Raw genomic sequence first — 13,446 nt, 5'->3', positions numbered from 1 at the left:
ATCTGCATGCTAATCTGAATAATGTCTCCAAAGACCCACTTCGTCCACCCAGGCTTTGAAAAGAAAACATCTACAGAAATTCTCTGTTTTCCTGGCTCTAAAAGGATGAAAGAATCCCACAGAGAGACCAGTGTTTGTCATTAGGGCACTCAATGTGCAGCTTTTTATGAAGCAACAGGAAAACTGTTGAATTCAATGGCTAATTTGATTTGAGCCAAGTTTAAAATAAATGTGAAATTATCATTTGTGTTTGTTTGCTGGTCTTTCCTGTGCTTATCTGTCTGGCACACAGCTCCCTTGATGTTTCTCTGTGAATCTCAGCACACACAGAGCAGACTGCTGAGGAGAAAGCACATCAAACTCATGGCGAAGTGACTCAAAACAGTAGTGTTGACGACAGCAGAAAATAACAACAGCGGTGACCTTATCGTCACCCCAGCGCCTGTCTTTCAGCACAAGTCAGGCTTGTTATCTTATCTTTGCACTGGAAAAATGGAATGAATCATCATGAGCTGAAGAGAGAGAGACAGAGACAGAGAGAGAGAGAGAGAGTGAGAGAGAGAGAGCAAGAGAGACAGAGAGAGAGAGAGAGTGAGTGAGAGAGAGTGAGAGAGAGCAAGAGAGCAAGAGAGAGAGGGTGTTGATTGTTGGTGTCTTTTGAACAGAAGTGTACAGAATGACAGTCTGTGTTCTCCACATTGGTCACAGATGGGTTAGCATCTTCTGTCTCAGAGTAAACACACACACACACACGCCCCTCTCGTCAGCCATGTAGCAGGACTTTGTGGAGGCTGGCATGTTTTTGGTAGTCCTGCACCATGCCACTGCTGGATACCAATTACGGTTCTGCCTGCTACTTACTAAAACATACGGTGTACAACTCGTAGCACATACTATTTAGAACGCACTGTTTCGTTAAAACATTAGCAGTGAGCAACTGAAATCAGCATACTAGGCTCGTCCATACTGAGAATGCATCATTTCATTTCCCACCATTCATTCATTTTGGTTACATGACCTTTTCTGATTATCAGCTGTTGTTGTCAAAAACATGTGTGTCTGGAAGAGGACCGTCTTCCTCAGTAGTGTGCAGTGAATCCTACGAGACGAAAAGCCTAAATGACTAGGACATCCTGGCATTTAAAGCAAACTCAATTCTCGAAAATGTCTTACACTATGAAACATTCTATTTTCGGAATAGAAAAGGCCTACTATATAGAACGCAAGGAGGGGTATTCGGACAAGGCCATAGTCTTCTGCACAAAGAGCTAAGGAATAACAGCGCCTTTGTTTTTTAAATGCCCACTTTTCAATAAACTCATGGATAGTCATTCTTAAATGTTAGTCATTGATGATTGTTATGAGGGAAAGTCCAGTGTGCCAATTATCTTTATTATTCCTCAGTGTTTCGTATGTCGTATCTAATTGGGTAGTGTGTTTGTGTGTCCCATCTGCTGTTAGTCCTATATCCTCTCTTCTAAGACAATTGTCCTGCCCCAGCCATGGCCAGCCAGCTTAGCCTGAGATTAGTTTTTTACACTTATTTAACCAGGCATGTCAGTTAAGGACAAATTCTTATTTACAATGAAGGCCTACCCCGGACAACGCTGGGCCAATTGTGCGCCACCTTATGGGGACTCCCAATCACAGCCGGATGTGATACAGCCTGGATTCAAACTAGGGACTGTAGTGACACCTCTTGCACTGAGATGCAGTGCCTTAGACCACTGCGCCACGCGGGAGCCAGCACATCGTCTGGTCAGAGGTAGCTGTGTTGTGGGATACTGTTTTAATAATGAGCTCCTCGCTGCTCATCTATCATTTATAGAGCTGCGCCTCCTCAGGTTTCTGTACTAGCATGGCTGTCTTTATTGTTCTCATCACGTTTTCACAGTGCTGTCCTTCCTCACACAACAGCATGCTTTTGTCTAGTTACCCTTAGCAACACTGTCCTCAACACTGTCCATTTTGAATGGTTTACTGGAAGTGCAGAACACTGTCTGCCTATCCTTGGCTTTGCTATGTGTCTTTGACTCTGGAATTCCAGTCAGAGACAGGTAAGATGTTGTTATCCAGTATGTGAAGGTATCAAAAGAAGCACAAAGTCAGTGACTGTAAGGCTGTAGCTTTCTAGCCGACAATAACTGCAAGGAGTTGTTTTATGTCGAGTTGAACTGTTGGCTGATGGTCTGCTGAAATGTTCTCTGTCCGTCTGTCCGTCCGTCCGTCCGTCCGTCTGTCTGTCTTTCTGTCTCTTTCTCAATTCAATTCAAGGGGCTTTACTCTCTCTCTGTTTTCTCTCTCTGTTTCTCTCTGTTTCTCTCTCTCTGTTTCTCTCTCTGTTTCTCTCTCTCTGTTTCTCTCTCTCTTTCTCTCTCTCTGTTTCTCTCTCTCTTTCTCTCTCTCTCTTTCTCTCTCTCTGTTTCTCTCTCTCTGTTTCTCTCTCTCTGTTTCTCTCTCTCTGTTTCTCTCTCTCTGTTTCTCTCTCTCTCTCTCTCTCTCTGTTTCTCTCTCTCTCTCTCTCTCTCTCTGTTTCTCTCTTTCTCTCTCTCTCTCTCTCTCTCTCTCTCTCTCTCTCTCTCTCTCTCTCTCTCTCAGGTGCACCACGCTACATTATGACCCAGATCTGCCCTCCACCTCCATTGTCATCACCTTCCACAACGAGGCCCGCTCTACTCTGCTACGCACCATCAGGAGGTAAGAGACCCCTGAGCCTGCCCTGTTTACTGACTCTGGACTAGATCACAGTCAGTTTGCTCTCAGACCATTGCCTTACTCACATGGACTCCCCACTTTACCCAGACACCCAAGTGCCAAATCCCTCTATTGACTTTGCAGCCTGACCCTTGACCTTTCCCATAGCTGCCTCACTTCTGCCTCACCTCCTCCTCACCTCTCCCTGTCCGTGGGTGTCAGCAGCTTGCCTCAGCAGCTTGCCTCGGCAGCTTTCCTCAGCAGCTTGCCTCAGCAGCTTTCCTCAGCAGCTTTCCTCAGCAGCTTGCCTCAGCAGCTTGCCTCAGCAGCTTTCCTCAGCAGCTTGCCTCAGCAGCTTTCCTCAGCAGCTTTCCTCAGCAGCTTTCCTCAGCAGCTTGCCTCAGCAGCTTGCCTCAGCAGCTTGCCTCAGCAGCTTTCCTCAGCAGCTTTCCTCAGCAGCTTGCCTCAGCAGCTTTCCTCAGCAGCTTGCCTCAGCAGCTTTCCTCAGTAGCTTGCCTCAGCAGCTTGCCTCAGCAGCTTGCCTCAGCAGCTTTCCTCAGCAGCTTGCCTCAGCAGCTTGCCTCAGCACAATACAGCCCAGCGTCAGGCCTCCCTTGTCAACCTTTCCTGATGCCGGTTCAGCTCTCTGTGTGATCGCTTAATGATCACGCAGAGAGTCCTGACCACTGCTCCACTCATGAGAAACTGTCCAGTTTATGCGCCTGCCCCAAACCATTTTCATTTTCTCTGCTGTTTCAACCACTTAAAAGACAATACTTCCCAGTAGGTTACAGCCTGCCCGTCCCTGTGGTTTTTGGACGGCTTCTCCGTTTGCAACTTTATCACAATTACACACTTCTCCTGCAAAAAAAAGGTTTGTAATTGCGGCCGTTGCTTCACTGCAGGCTCAGAGGCTCAGGATATAATGGTGCTTCAGGCTCCATCCCAAACAATATCAACAGAGAAGCAGCAAATAGCAGTTTACTTTTCTAATAATGAATTCATCTAGAAAACACACACGTCTCTCTCTCTCTCTCTCTCTCTCTCTCGCTCCCTCCCCTCTCTCTCTCTCTCTCTCTCTCTCCCTCTCCCTCTCCCTCTCCCTCTCCCTCTCCCTCTCCCTCTCCCTCTCCCTCTCCCTCTCCCTCTCCCTCTCCCTCTCCCTCAATTCAATTCAATTTGATTTATTGGCATGACGTAACAATGTACATATTGCCAAAGCTTACTGTAGATATTTACAATAATAAAATAATAAGAATCAAAACAGTAATCAAGGGGCAAAATAACCATAAATTGAACAATAAGCATACAGTAGAGGATATGTGCAGGTTTATTGGTCTGTCAGACACTGTCCCTCATCTATTGGCAAGCAGCGCGCTGCCAACCCACAGCTCTCTGTGTCCTCCCCCAACAGGATGGGTAGCCTACTCCCATCAGAGAGGTCTTTAAAACCTTGAATATAGGTTTCAAATTTGAGTAAATGACACTCTATAATTGTTTTATGTTTTTTACATTTTGTCAGGAAATGCAGCTCTGTCTCAGGTTCTGCTGTTGTGCAGTGGTTGCACAGCCTTTCCTCTACAGGGAGCCAGGTTTTCTGTGTCTAAGGTTTTGATCAGTAACCATGGTAAAATATTTAGCCACGGTGTACTGTCGATATAGGGCCAGATAGCACTGCATTTTGCTTTGTGCTTGTGCTTCTGTTTCCCAATAAGCAATGTAGTTTTGTTTTGACTGTGTTGTAAATTTGGTTTATTCTGATTGATTGGATGTTCTGGTCCTGATGCTTCAGTGTGTTAGTAGAGCAGGTTTGTGAACTCAGCCCCAGGACCAGCTGGATGAGGGGAGTCTTTTCTTTGCTCAGCTCTTGGCATTGCAGGGCTTGGTAATGATATGAGAGGGGGTCACTGTATTTTAGATGGATATTGGCTTAATTCTGCCCTGTATGCATTGTTTGTAGTTTTCCTCTGGACATGTAGGAGAATCTTACAGAACTCTGCATGCAGGGTTTCAAAGGGGTGTTTGTTCCATTTGATGAAATCTTGTTTTGCAAGTGGACCCCACAACTCGCGGCCATAAAGTGCAATTGGTTCAATGACACATTCAATTCGTTTTAGCCAAATTTGAATAGGTATTTCAATTTGAACTTGTTTTTTTAATGGCGTAGAATGCCCTGCGTGCTTTCTCTCTCAGTTCGTTCACTGCCTCATTAAGGTGTCCACTTGAGCTTATTTTTAAACCTAAGTAATTGTAGTGTGTGCAGTACTCTATATAGTTTGTACCAATTGCAAACTTTGTTCTAATTCCCTGAGATCTGGATCTTCTCTGGAAATGATTTAGTCTTTTTGGGGTTTACTGCCAGGGCCCAGGTCTGGCAGTACTGCTCTAGCAGGTCCAGGCTCTGCTGTAGGCCATGTGCTGTGGGTGACAGCAGGCATAGGTCATCTGCGAAGAGCTGGCATTTAACCTCTGAATTGTGGGGACTAACACCAGGGGCTAAGGATTTTTCTAGAATAGTGGCCAATTTGTTGATGTTTCTCTCTCTCTCTCACTCTCACTCTCACTCTCACTCTCACTCTCACTCTCTCTCGCTCTTTTTTTCTGTGCCTACCTCATTACATACATCTTTGTCCAGGGTAGTGTACTGTATACAGCACTCTAAGCCACATAGCCCAATAGTTAAATACCTCCTGAGGTGGCACAGTACCAGTACCCTCCCTGTGGCCCTCAGGGGCCTCAGCCTCAGTGGGTAGGGTTTAATTAGCACAGTGCTCCATGTCTGTCGGCATGTTTGTGTAATCATGACGGCCTCCATTCTCCCTGCATGTAATTACACAACCTCCGCCTCACTCAGCCCTCCACCACACGCTGCGGCTGCTGCCGCCGGTGATGTAGCTAATAAGAAAAACAACAACAACCCTCATCTCCTGAGATTTCTCTGCATTAATCAAGTTGTCTGGGGTTCATGGGCTGGTTAGACCCAGATAGACCCCCTGACGCACAGCCCACCAGAATCCTCAGCCGGTCTGTCTGTTAGCCCATCTCTCCCCTCTCTCTCTCTCTCTCTCTCTCTCTCTCTCTCTCTCTCTCTCTCTCTCTCTCTCTCTCTCTCTCTCTCTCTCTCTCTCTCTCTCTCTCTCTCTCTCTCTCTCTCTCTCTCTCTCTCTCTCTCTCTCTCTCTCGTTCTCTGACGCCAGAACCAAACATTGATACAGAGCGAAGTTGAAAAGCAGGCCGTGGGCCTCTTTGATTTGTGTTAGTGCTGACAGAGGCTATTACGAGAGTCCAGCCCTCAGAGGTGGAGAGGGGGGAGGGACAGGCTGGAAACCCTCTTCAGACCCTGCTCTCCCAAGACAGTGCTGGGACCGATAGATCAGGAGAAGAGAGGGGAAGGGGAGGAGAATAATATGGAAGTGAGAAGAGGGGAGGGTAAGGGATGAGAGGTAGAGATAATGAATACACAGAGGAGATGAGAGTGGAAAGTAGAGGAAAAGAAATGAGAGGAAAGGGGGGGAATAGTGAAGTCAGGAGAGGTGAGGAGAGGTGAGGTGAGGAGAGGAGGAGCAGGAAGGATAGGCCTGTGTTTTCATATCCCCAGCAGGTAGAGCAAACTAAAGAACAGGGAAATAGTCATTGACCCCATACTACACCGGGATGCTATATTCTACTGATGTTATGGTCCTTCTGTAGCTCAGTTGGTAGTGGGTTCGATTCCCGGGACCACCCATACGTAGAATGTATGCACACATGACTGTAAGTCGCTTTGGATAAAAGCGTCTGCTAAATGGCATATATATATATATATGTGTTTGACGAGACGCTCTCTGTGCCAGACAGCCATAGAGGAGAAGGAGGTGGTGGAAACTTGTCTTAATGGGTTGTGAGTAGTTTAACACAGAGCGGTGCCGCACACTGGCGCCTTCAGGACACACTCATGACGATCAGTACTAAACAAATGAGAAAATACCCACTGGGGGGGAAAACTGGTTGAATCAACGTTGTTTCCACGTAATTTCCCCCCAAAAACATTCCATGTGATGACGTTGAATCGACGTGGAAAATGTCTTGGATTTGCAAAAAGTCATCAACGTAAAGGAATTATCTCAAAACGAAATGTTGAAATCACGTCTGTGCCCGGTGGGTAATGTAGACTATATTATTTTCCAAATGTCACCTATTCCTGCATGTGCCACAATGGATTTTATTGATGCTGTGTTTACTCATAATGTATTCCTCCTACTCAGGCATTTTGGAATGCATCAGGAGAAACAGAAATGAATTTGGCAGTCAAAGGGCTTCTCTCCTGTGTTTGGGTGGTGAGTGTGGACGCAAAGTGCTGAGCCACCCCATAAACACAGTAGGAATCAATATAATGACATTCTAAGACCGCAATGTACAGGAAACACATTTCTACCGCTCTGCTAACCCAGTCCTTTTGATTGTCGGTAGTAATTCCACATGGTTTGAGTTAGCTTCATTTTGAAAGGACATATTACAATTCATCCGTTTTTGTTATTGAAAATGGTTAATTGCCTAATATTTGTAGGTTTCCAGCTCTGCCCCCCCCCCAAAAAAAACAATATTCACAAATATGTCTGTCAATCTTACATCTAGCAGTCATCCGACAATCAATAATAGATTTGAAGTACGGTACTGTCTACATCCAGCGCAGACTAAATGTTTTCTCAGTAGGTTTGATGTTCTTGGAACAGTCAGTGTCGTAGCCAAATTCTACAGTATCGGTCTGAGCCCAGTTTTGGAACTACCACATGAGACTCTCAACTCAATTGTGTTTTCTCAGAACTTCTCGCCACATTTACCACTGACTCACACACTATATTAGGTATTTTACATGGTTCGAGAGAACTTATATGTTATTCATGCCCAATACATTGCATTTTAGTCTTCATATGAAACCGACTGATTGTCATAAAAAGAGGGGAAAATACAGTCTAGAATAAAGTCTACAGCAGACATTAGTGATGCTGCTGTTCTAGATATAGCCCACAGGGCTATAGTCATCCGCTTCCCCTGATTAGGCTGCATTTAGAAGCTGAATCAGGGCTCTGTCTTACTGTAAAGCTTTTCCCGTTGCCACCAGGAACGGATTTCTGTCAGGGGCATTAATAAAGGCATGAGGATCAGGCGCCAGTGGAGGGTGGATGGAGCGGGATAGAGAGGGAGGGAAGAGGAGGGGGAGAGGAGGAGGGGAATGGAGTGATGAATGGGTCCAGCATGCACAGCGATAGAAGAACAGACCTCCAAGCCTGACAGCCCTCCAATTATTCACCAAGACAGGAGAGGAGGAGAGAGAGAGAGAGAGAGAGAGAGAGAGCGAGAGAGAGAGAGAGAGAGAGAGAGAGAGAGAGAGAGAGAGAGAGAGAGAGAGAGAGAGAGAGAGCGAGAGAGAGAGAGAGCGAGAGAGAGAGAGAGAGAGAGGGCGGGGGTGGAAAGACAGTGAGAGAAAGAGAGCAAGGAAGGGAAAGAGAGAGATGCCCTCACACCATGCTACAAATCACACAGCAAATCCACCTTGAGTCCTGTGAGCATCACTGTGTTGTCCCCTTCCATAATTTCACCACTATCACCGGAGCACGCCTGACCAGTAATGGGACAGGGATGGTTATGCTGATTGGCTGTCTGGGTAGACATGCTCTGCTCTCCACTGGTGTGTGTAATCTCTCCAGGAAGTTGGCCAGGCTGAGAGGAGAGGAGAGGAGAGAGGTTTAGCTTTAGGCGGGAGGAGTGGTGTAGATCAGGGAATAGAGAGAGAGAGAGATAATTTGTGGGTGTGGTAGGTAGAGGGAATGAGGGCCTGCGAGGGAGGAGAAGAGGGTAGATGTGCCTTGATTCAGACTGGGATAAAAGGTGAAGTAATTTGAGGGAGGTGGTGCAGCTCTCTCTCCATCTCTTCTTGCTCCATGACCTGCTGTTCAGCCATGTGCCTCAGGAGAGGAGAGATAATGTTAGAGGGGGATTTCAGTGTGGTTCTTATAAAGTGAGAGTTTAATATGAAAGGATGGTGTTAGGAGGAAAAAGAGCTACAGCCAGAAAGAGTGTTCCTGTATTTTTCCATACACTTAATAGAAAACCATCCAAATTGAATTTTGGGGACTGACGTTATGAATTTTTAATTTTTTAATCTTCAGAACTAATGAAATAGTGTTGGTTTATTAAAGCCGTAATTCCATTCTCAGTTTTTCCCATAATGTGGGTACTTGCAGCTCTGTAACGATTGTCGTCTTTAAGAAATGCAATAGTTTCTACTAACTCTACTGTTTCTCCCCTTTCCTTTTGCAGTGTGCTGAACCGGACGCCTGTCCACCTGATTCACGAGATCATCCTGGTAGATGACTACAGTGAGGATGGTGAGTAGAGTAGAGTAGATCATCCTGGTGCTGTAGATGACTACAGTGAGTTATGGTGAGTAGAGTAGAGTAGATCATCCTGGTGCTGTAGATGACTACAGCGAGGATGGTGAGTAGAGTAGATCATCCTGATGCTCTAGATGACTACAGTGAGTTATGGTGAGTAGAGTAGATCATCCTGATGCTGTAGATGACTACAGTGAAGATGGTGAGTAGAGTAGATCATCCTGATGCTGTAGATGACTACAGTGAGTTATGGTGAGTAGAGTAGATCATTCTGATGCTGTAGATGACTACAGTGAGTTATGGTGAGTAGAGTAGATCATTCTGATGCTGTAGATGACTACAGTGAAGATGGTGAGTAGAGTAGATCATCCTGATGCTGTAGATGACTACAGTGAGTTATGGTGAGTAGAGTAGATCATCCTGATGCTGTAGATTACTACAGTGAGTTATGGTGAGTAGAGTAGATCATCCTGGTACTGTAGATGACTACAGTGAGTTATGGTGAGTAGAGTAGATCATTCTGATGCTGTAGATGACTACAGTGAAGATGGTGAGTAGAGTAGATCATCCTGATGCTGTAGATGACTACAGTGAGTTATGGTGAGTAGAGTATATCATCCTGATGCTGTAGATGACTACAGTGAGTTATGGTGAGTAGAGTAGATCATCCTGGTACTGTAGATGACTACAGTGAGTTATGGTGAGTAGAGTAGATCATCCTGATGCTGTAGATGACTACAGTGAGTTATGGTGAGTAGAGTAGAGCATCCTGATGATGTAGATGACTACAGTGAGTTATGGTGAGTAGAGTAGATCATCCTGATTCTGTAGATGACTACAGTGAGTTATGATGAGTAGAGTAGAGAAGATCATCCTGGTACTGTAGATGACTACAGTGAGGATGGTGAGTAGAGTAGAGTAGAGTAGAGTAGAGTAGAGTAGAGTAGATCACCCTGGTGCTGTAGATGACTACAGTGAGTTATGGTGAGTAGAGTAGATCATCCTGGTACTCTAGGTGACTACAGTGAGTTATGGTGAGTAGAGTAGCTCATCCTTGTACTGTAGATGACTACAGTGAGTTATGGTGAGTAGAGTAGATCATCCTGGTACTGCAGATGACTACAGTGAGTTATGGTGAGTAGAGTAGATCATCCTGGTGCTGCAGATGACTACAGTGAGTTATGGTGAGTAGAGTAGAGAATCCTGGTACTGTAGATGACTACAGTGAGTTATGGTGAGTAGAGTAGATCATCCTGGTGCTGTAGATGACTACAGTGGGTTATGGTGAGTAGAGTAGATCGTCCTGGTACTGTAGGTGACTACAGTGAGTTATGGTGAGTAGAGTAGATCTTCCTGATGCTCTAGATGACTACAGTGAGTTATGGTGAGTAGAGTAGATCTTCCTGATGCTCTAGATGACTACAGTGAGTTATGGTGAGTAGAGTAGATCATCCTGATGCTGTAGATGACTACAGTGAGTTATGGTGAGTAGAGTAGATCATCCTGGTGCTGTAGATGACTACAGTGGGTTATGGTGAGTAGAGTAGATCGTCCTGGTACTGTAGATGACGACAGTGAGTTATGGTGAGTAGAGTAGATCATCCTGATGCTGTAGATGACTACAGTGAGTTATGGTGAGTAGAGTAGCTCATCCTGATGCTCTAGATGACTACAGTGAAGATGGTGAGTAGAGTAGAGGAGAAGCTGTGAGCAGAGATAGAGCTGATTCCAGCAGGAGGCAGTGTGGAAATGGATTGGAGATCGATGAGACGAGCTCTCCCATTCTGGGTCATCTGCCGGAATAAAAGTGTCAATGATTTAAAAGATTTCCCCTGTCTCTGTCAATGTGTTTATTGCAATTCATGTCCAGTACCATGCAATGTGTGGGTGACAGTGTTGAGGACATTGCATCTGACCCTGAATCAAATGCTCTCTTTCAGCAAACGACTGCCTTCTACTCACCAAGTTGCCCAAAGTAAAGTGTCTTCGGAATGACAGGAGAGAAGGTAACGTAGTTCATTCGTGTGCGTGCTTGCGCGCGTGTGTGTGTGTGTTGAGAGTATTTTATCCGTGCAGTACACAATTGTGTCCTCAACTTGAACACATGCCATTGAGCCCACCAACAGTTGTCTTCTGAGCGGGAAGAGCAGCATTAGAGCCGAATGTTGTCATGAGGCGATAACAGTAGACCAGGAGGATGGTTCACCTGATTGGAGCAATAGTAGCCTGCCTGCAGTAGATGATTTCAGAGCACAGGGAAAAGCACCTGTTGTGAGCAGTGGCGGAGTGGTGCCTGGAGAAATGCATATACCCTAACTTGGCAAAATCACTCTCAAATGGCTCGCCTGGTGAACAAAACCCACTGGACACACACTGGTAGAATCAACATTGTTGTAACGTAATTTCAATGACGTTACGTTGAACCAGTGTGGAATAGACATTGAAATGACATCTGTGCCCAGTGGGATGATGCCCCTGTGTGAAACCGTTTATGTTTTAAATGGAAAACTGGAACAAATTGAGTTTTCTAAGACCACAACATTGCTGAAACCACATCAGGAGATGTATTTTTGAGAGGGTGTAGTTGCCCTTTAATTCAATTGGGCACCTAGCAAGAGACATTTGATTTCTTTACTGTAGTCCACAATGTAGGTCTACTGCAATGAACACAATGGGAGACAGAGAGCTGGTTTCAAGTGCAGAGTGCAGCAGGTGTTTATTTGTAAAGGACCACAAGAGGAGGCAGGTAGCTGGGTCCAGGGGCAGGCAGAAGGTCATACACAGGAGAAGGCAGGTAGCTGGGTCCAGGGGCAGGCAGAAGGTCATACACAGGGGGGCCAAAAAGGAAACAGTACAGGCAGGGAAAAGGCTAGTAATGTCATCCGGGAGATCAGGCAATCGGTTGATAACAGGAAATCCAATCTAAAGTACAGGCATGGAATAGGCAGGGGATTAAATTATGGGAAACACAACGCTCCGAATAGAAGTGTGTCACAAAACAAACAATACCTCACAATGACGGGGTGCAAAGAACTGAACTAAATTGTGTGTGATAATGACATACAGGTGTGTGAACAAGTGATCAGAATTCAGGTGATTGGGATCTGGAGAGTGAGCTGCGTTCAGGGGATCTATGTGTTTGAGAGTGTGAGCTGGAAAGTGGGCTGGAGAGTGAGCTGCGTTCAGGGGATCTATGTGTTTGAGAGTGTGAGCTGGAAAGTGGGCTGGAGAGTGAGCTGCGTTCAGGGGATCTATGTGTTTGAGAGTGTGAGCTGGAAAGTGGGCTGGAGAGTGAGCTGCGTTCAGGGGATCTATGTGTTTGAGAGTGTGAGCTGGAAAGTGGGCTGGAGAGTGAGCTGCGTTCAGGGGATCTATGTGTTTGAGAGTGTGAGCTGGAAAGTGGGCTGGAAAGTGAGCTGCGTTCAGGGGATCTATCAAATCAAACAAAGTATATTTGTCACGTGCTCTGAATACAACAGGTGTAGACCTTACAGTGAAATACTTATTTACAGGCTCTAACCAATAGTGCAGAAAAGGTATTAGGTGAACAATAGGTGGGTAAATAAATAAAACAACAATAAAAAGTCAGGCTATATACAGTAGCGAGGCTATAACAGTAGTGAGGCTACATACAGACACCGGTTAGTCAGGCTGATTGAGGTAGTATGTACAGTGGGGCAAAAAAGTATTTAGTCAGCCACCAACTGTGCAAGTTCTCCCACTTAAAAATATGAGAGAGGCCTGTAATTTTCATCATAGGTACACTTCAACTATGACAGACAAAATGAGAAAAAAATGAATTTATTTGCAAATTATGGTGGAGAATAAGTATTTGGTCAATAACAAAAGTTTATCTCAATACTTTGTTATATACCCTTTGTTGGCAATGACAGAGGTCAAATGTTTTCTGTAAGTCTTCACAAGGTTTTCACACACTGTTGCTGGTATTTTGGCCCATTCCTCCATGCAGATCTCCTCTAGAGCAGTGATTTTTCGGGGCTGTTGCTGGGCAACACGGACTTTCAACTCCCTCCAAAGATTTTCTATGGGTTTGAGATCTGGAGACTGGCTAGGCCACTCCAGGACCTTGAAATGCTTCTTACGAAGCCACTCCTTCGTTGCCCGGGCGGTGTGTTTGGGATCATTGTCAGGCTGAAAGACCCAGCCACATTTCATCTTCAATGCCCTTGCTGATGGAAGGAGGTTTTCACTCAAAATCTCATGATACATGGCCCCATTCATTCTTTCCTTTACACGATCAGTCGTCCTGGTCCCTTTGCAGAAAAACAGCCCCAAAGCATGATGTTTCCACCCCCATGCTTCACAGTAGGTATGGTGTTCTTTGGATGCAACTCAGCATTCTGTGGGAGCAATTATT

The 13,446-nt window shown here is 45.4% G+C and overlaps 1 protein-coding gene across 2 annotated transcripts in view; it reads left to right on the top strand.

Moving 5' to 3' along the window:
* LOC123995112 (polypeptide N-acetylgalactosaminyltransferase 14-like) overlaps positions 1–13,446 on the top strand; it is a 116,370-nt gene that overhangs the window by 64,968 nt on the left and 37,956 nt on the right. The window contains exons 3-5 of one of the 2 annotated variants that reach the window (XM_046298451.1): positions 2,599–2,697; positions 8,995–9,062; positions 11,009–11,074. In XM_046298451.1, the coding sequence (XP_046154407.1) occupies positions 2,599–2,697; positions 8,995–9,062; positions 11,009–11,074 (233 nt within the window). The remainder of the gene's footprint in view (positions 1–2,598; positions 2,698–8,994; positions 9,063–11,008; positions 11,075–13,446) is intronic. The other variant, XM_046298452.1, reaches the window with a different exon arrangement.

This window comes from Oncorhynchus gorbuscha, linkage group LG14, assembly GCF_021184085.1.
Source record: "Oncorhynchus gorbuscha isolate QuinsamMale2020 ecotype Even-year linkage group LG14, OgorEven_v1.0, whole genome shotgun sequence".
Lineage (NCBI taxonomy): Eukaryota > Metazoa > Chordata > Actinopteri > Salmoniformes > Salmonidae > Oncorhynchus > Oncorhynchus gorbuscha.
This window is presented reverse-complemented; position numbering and strand designations above follow the sequence as displayed.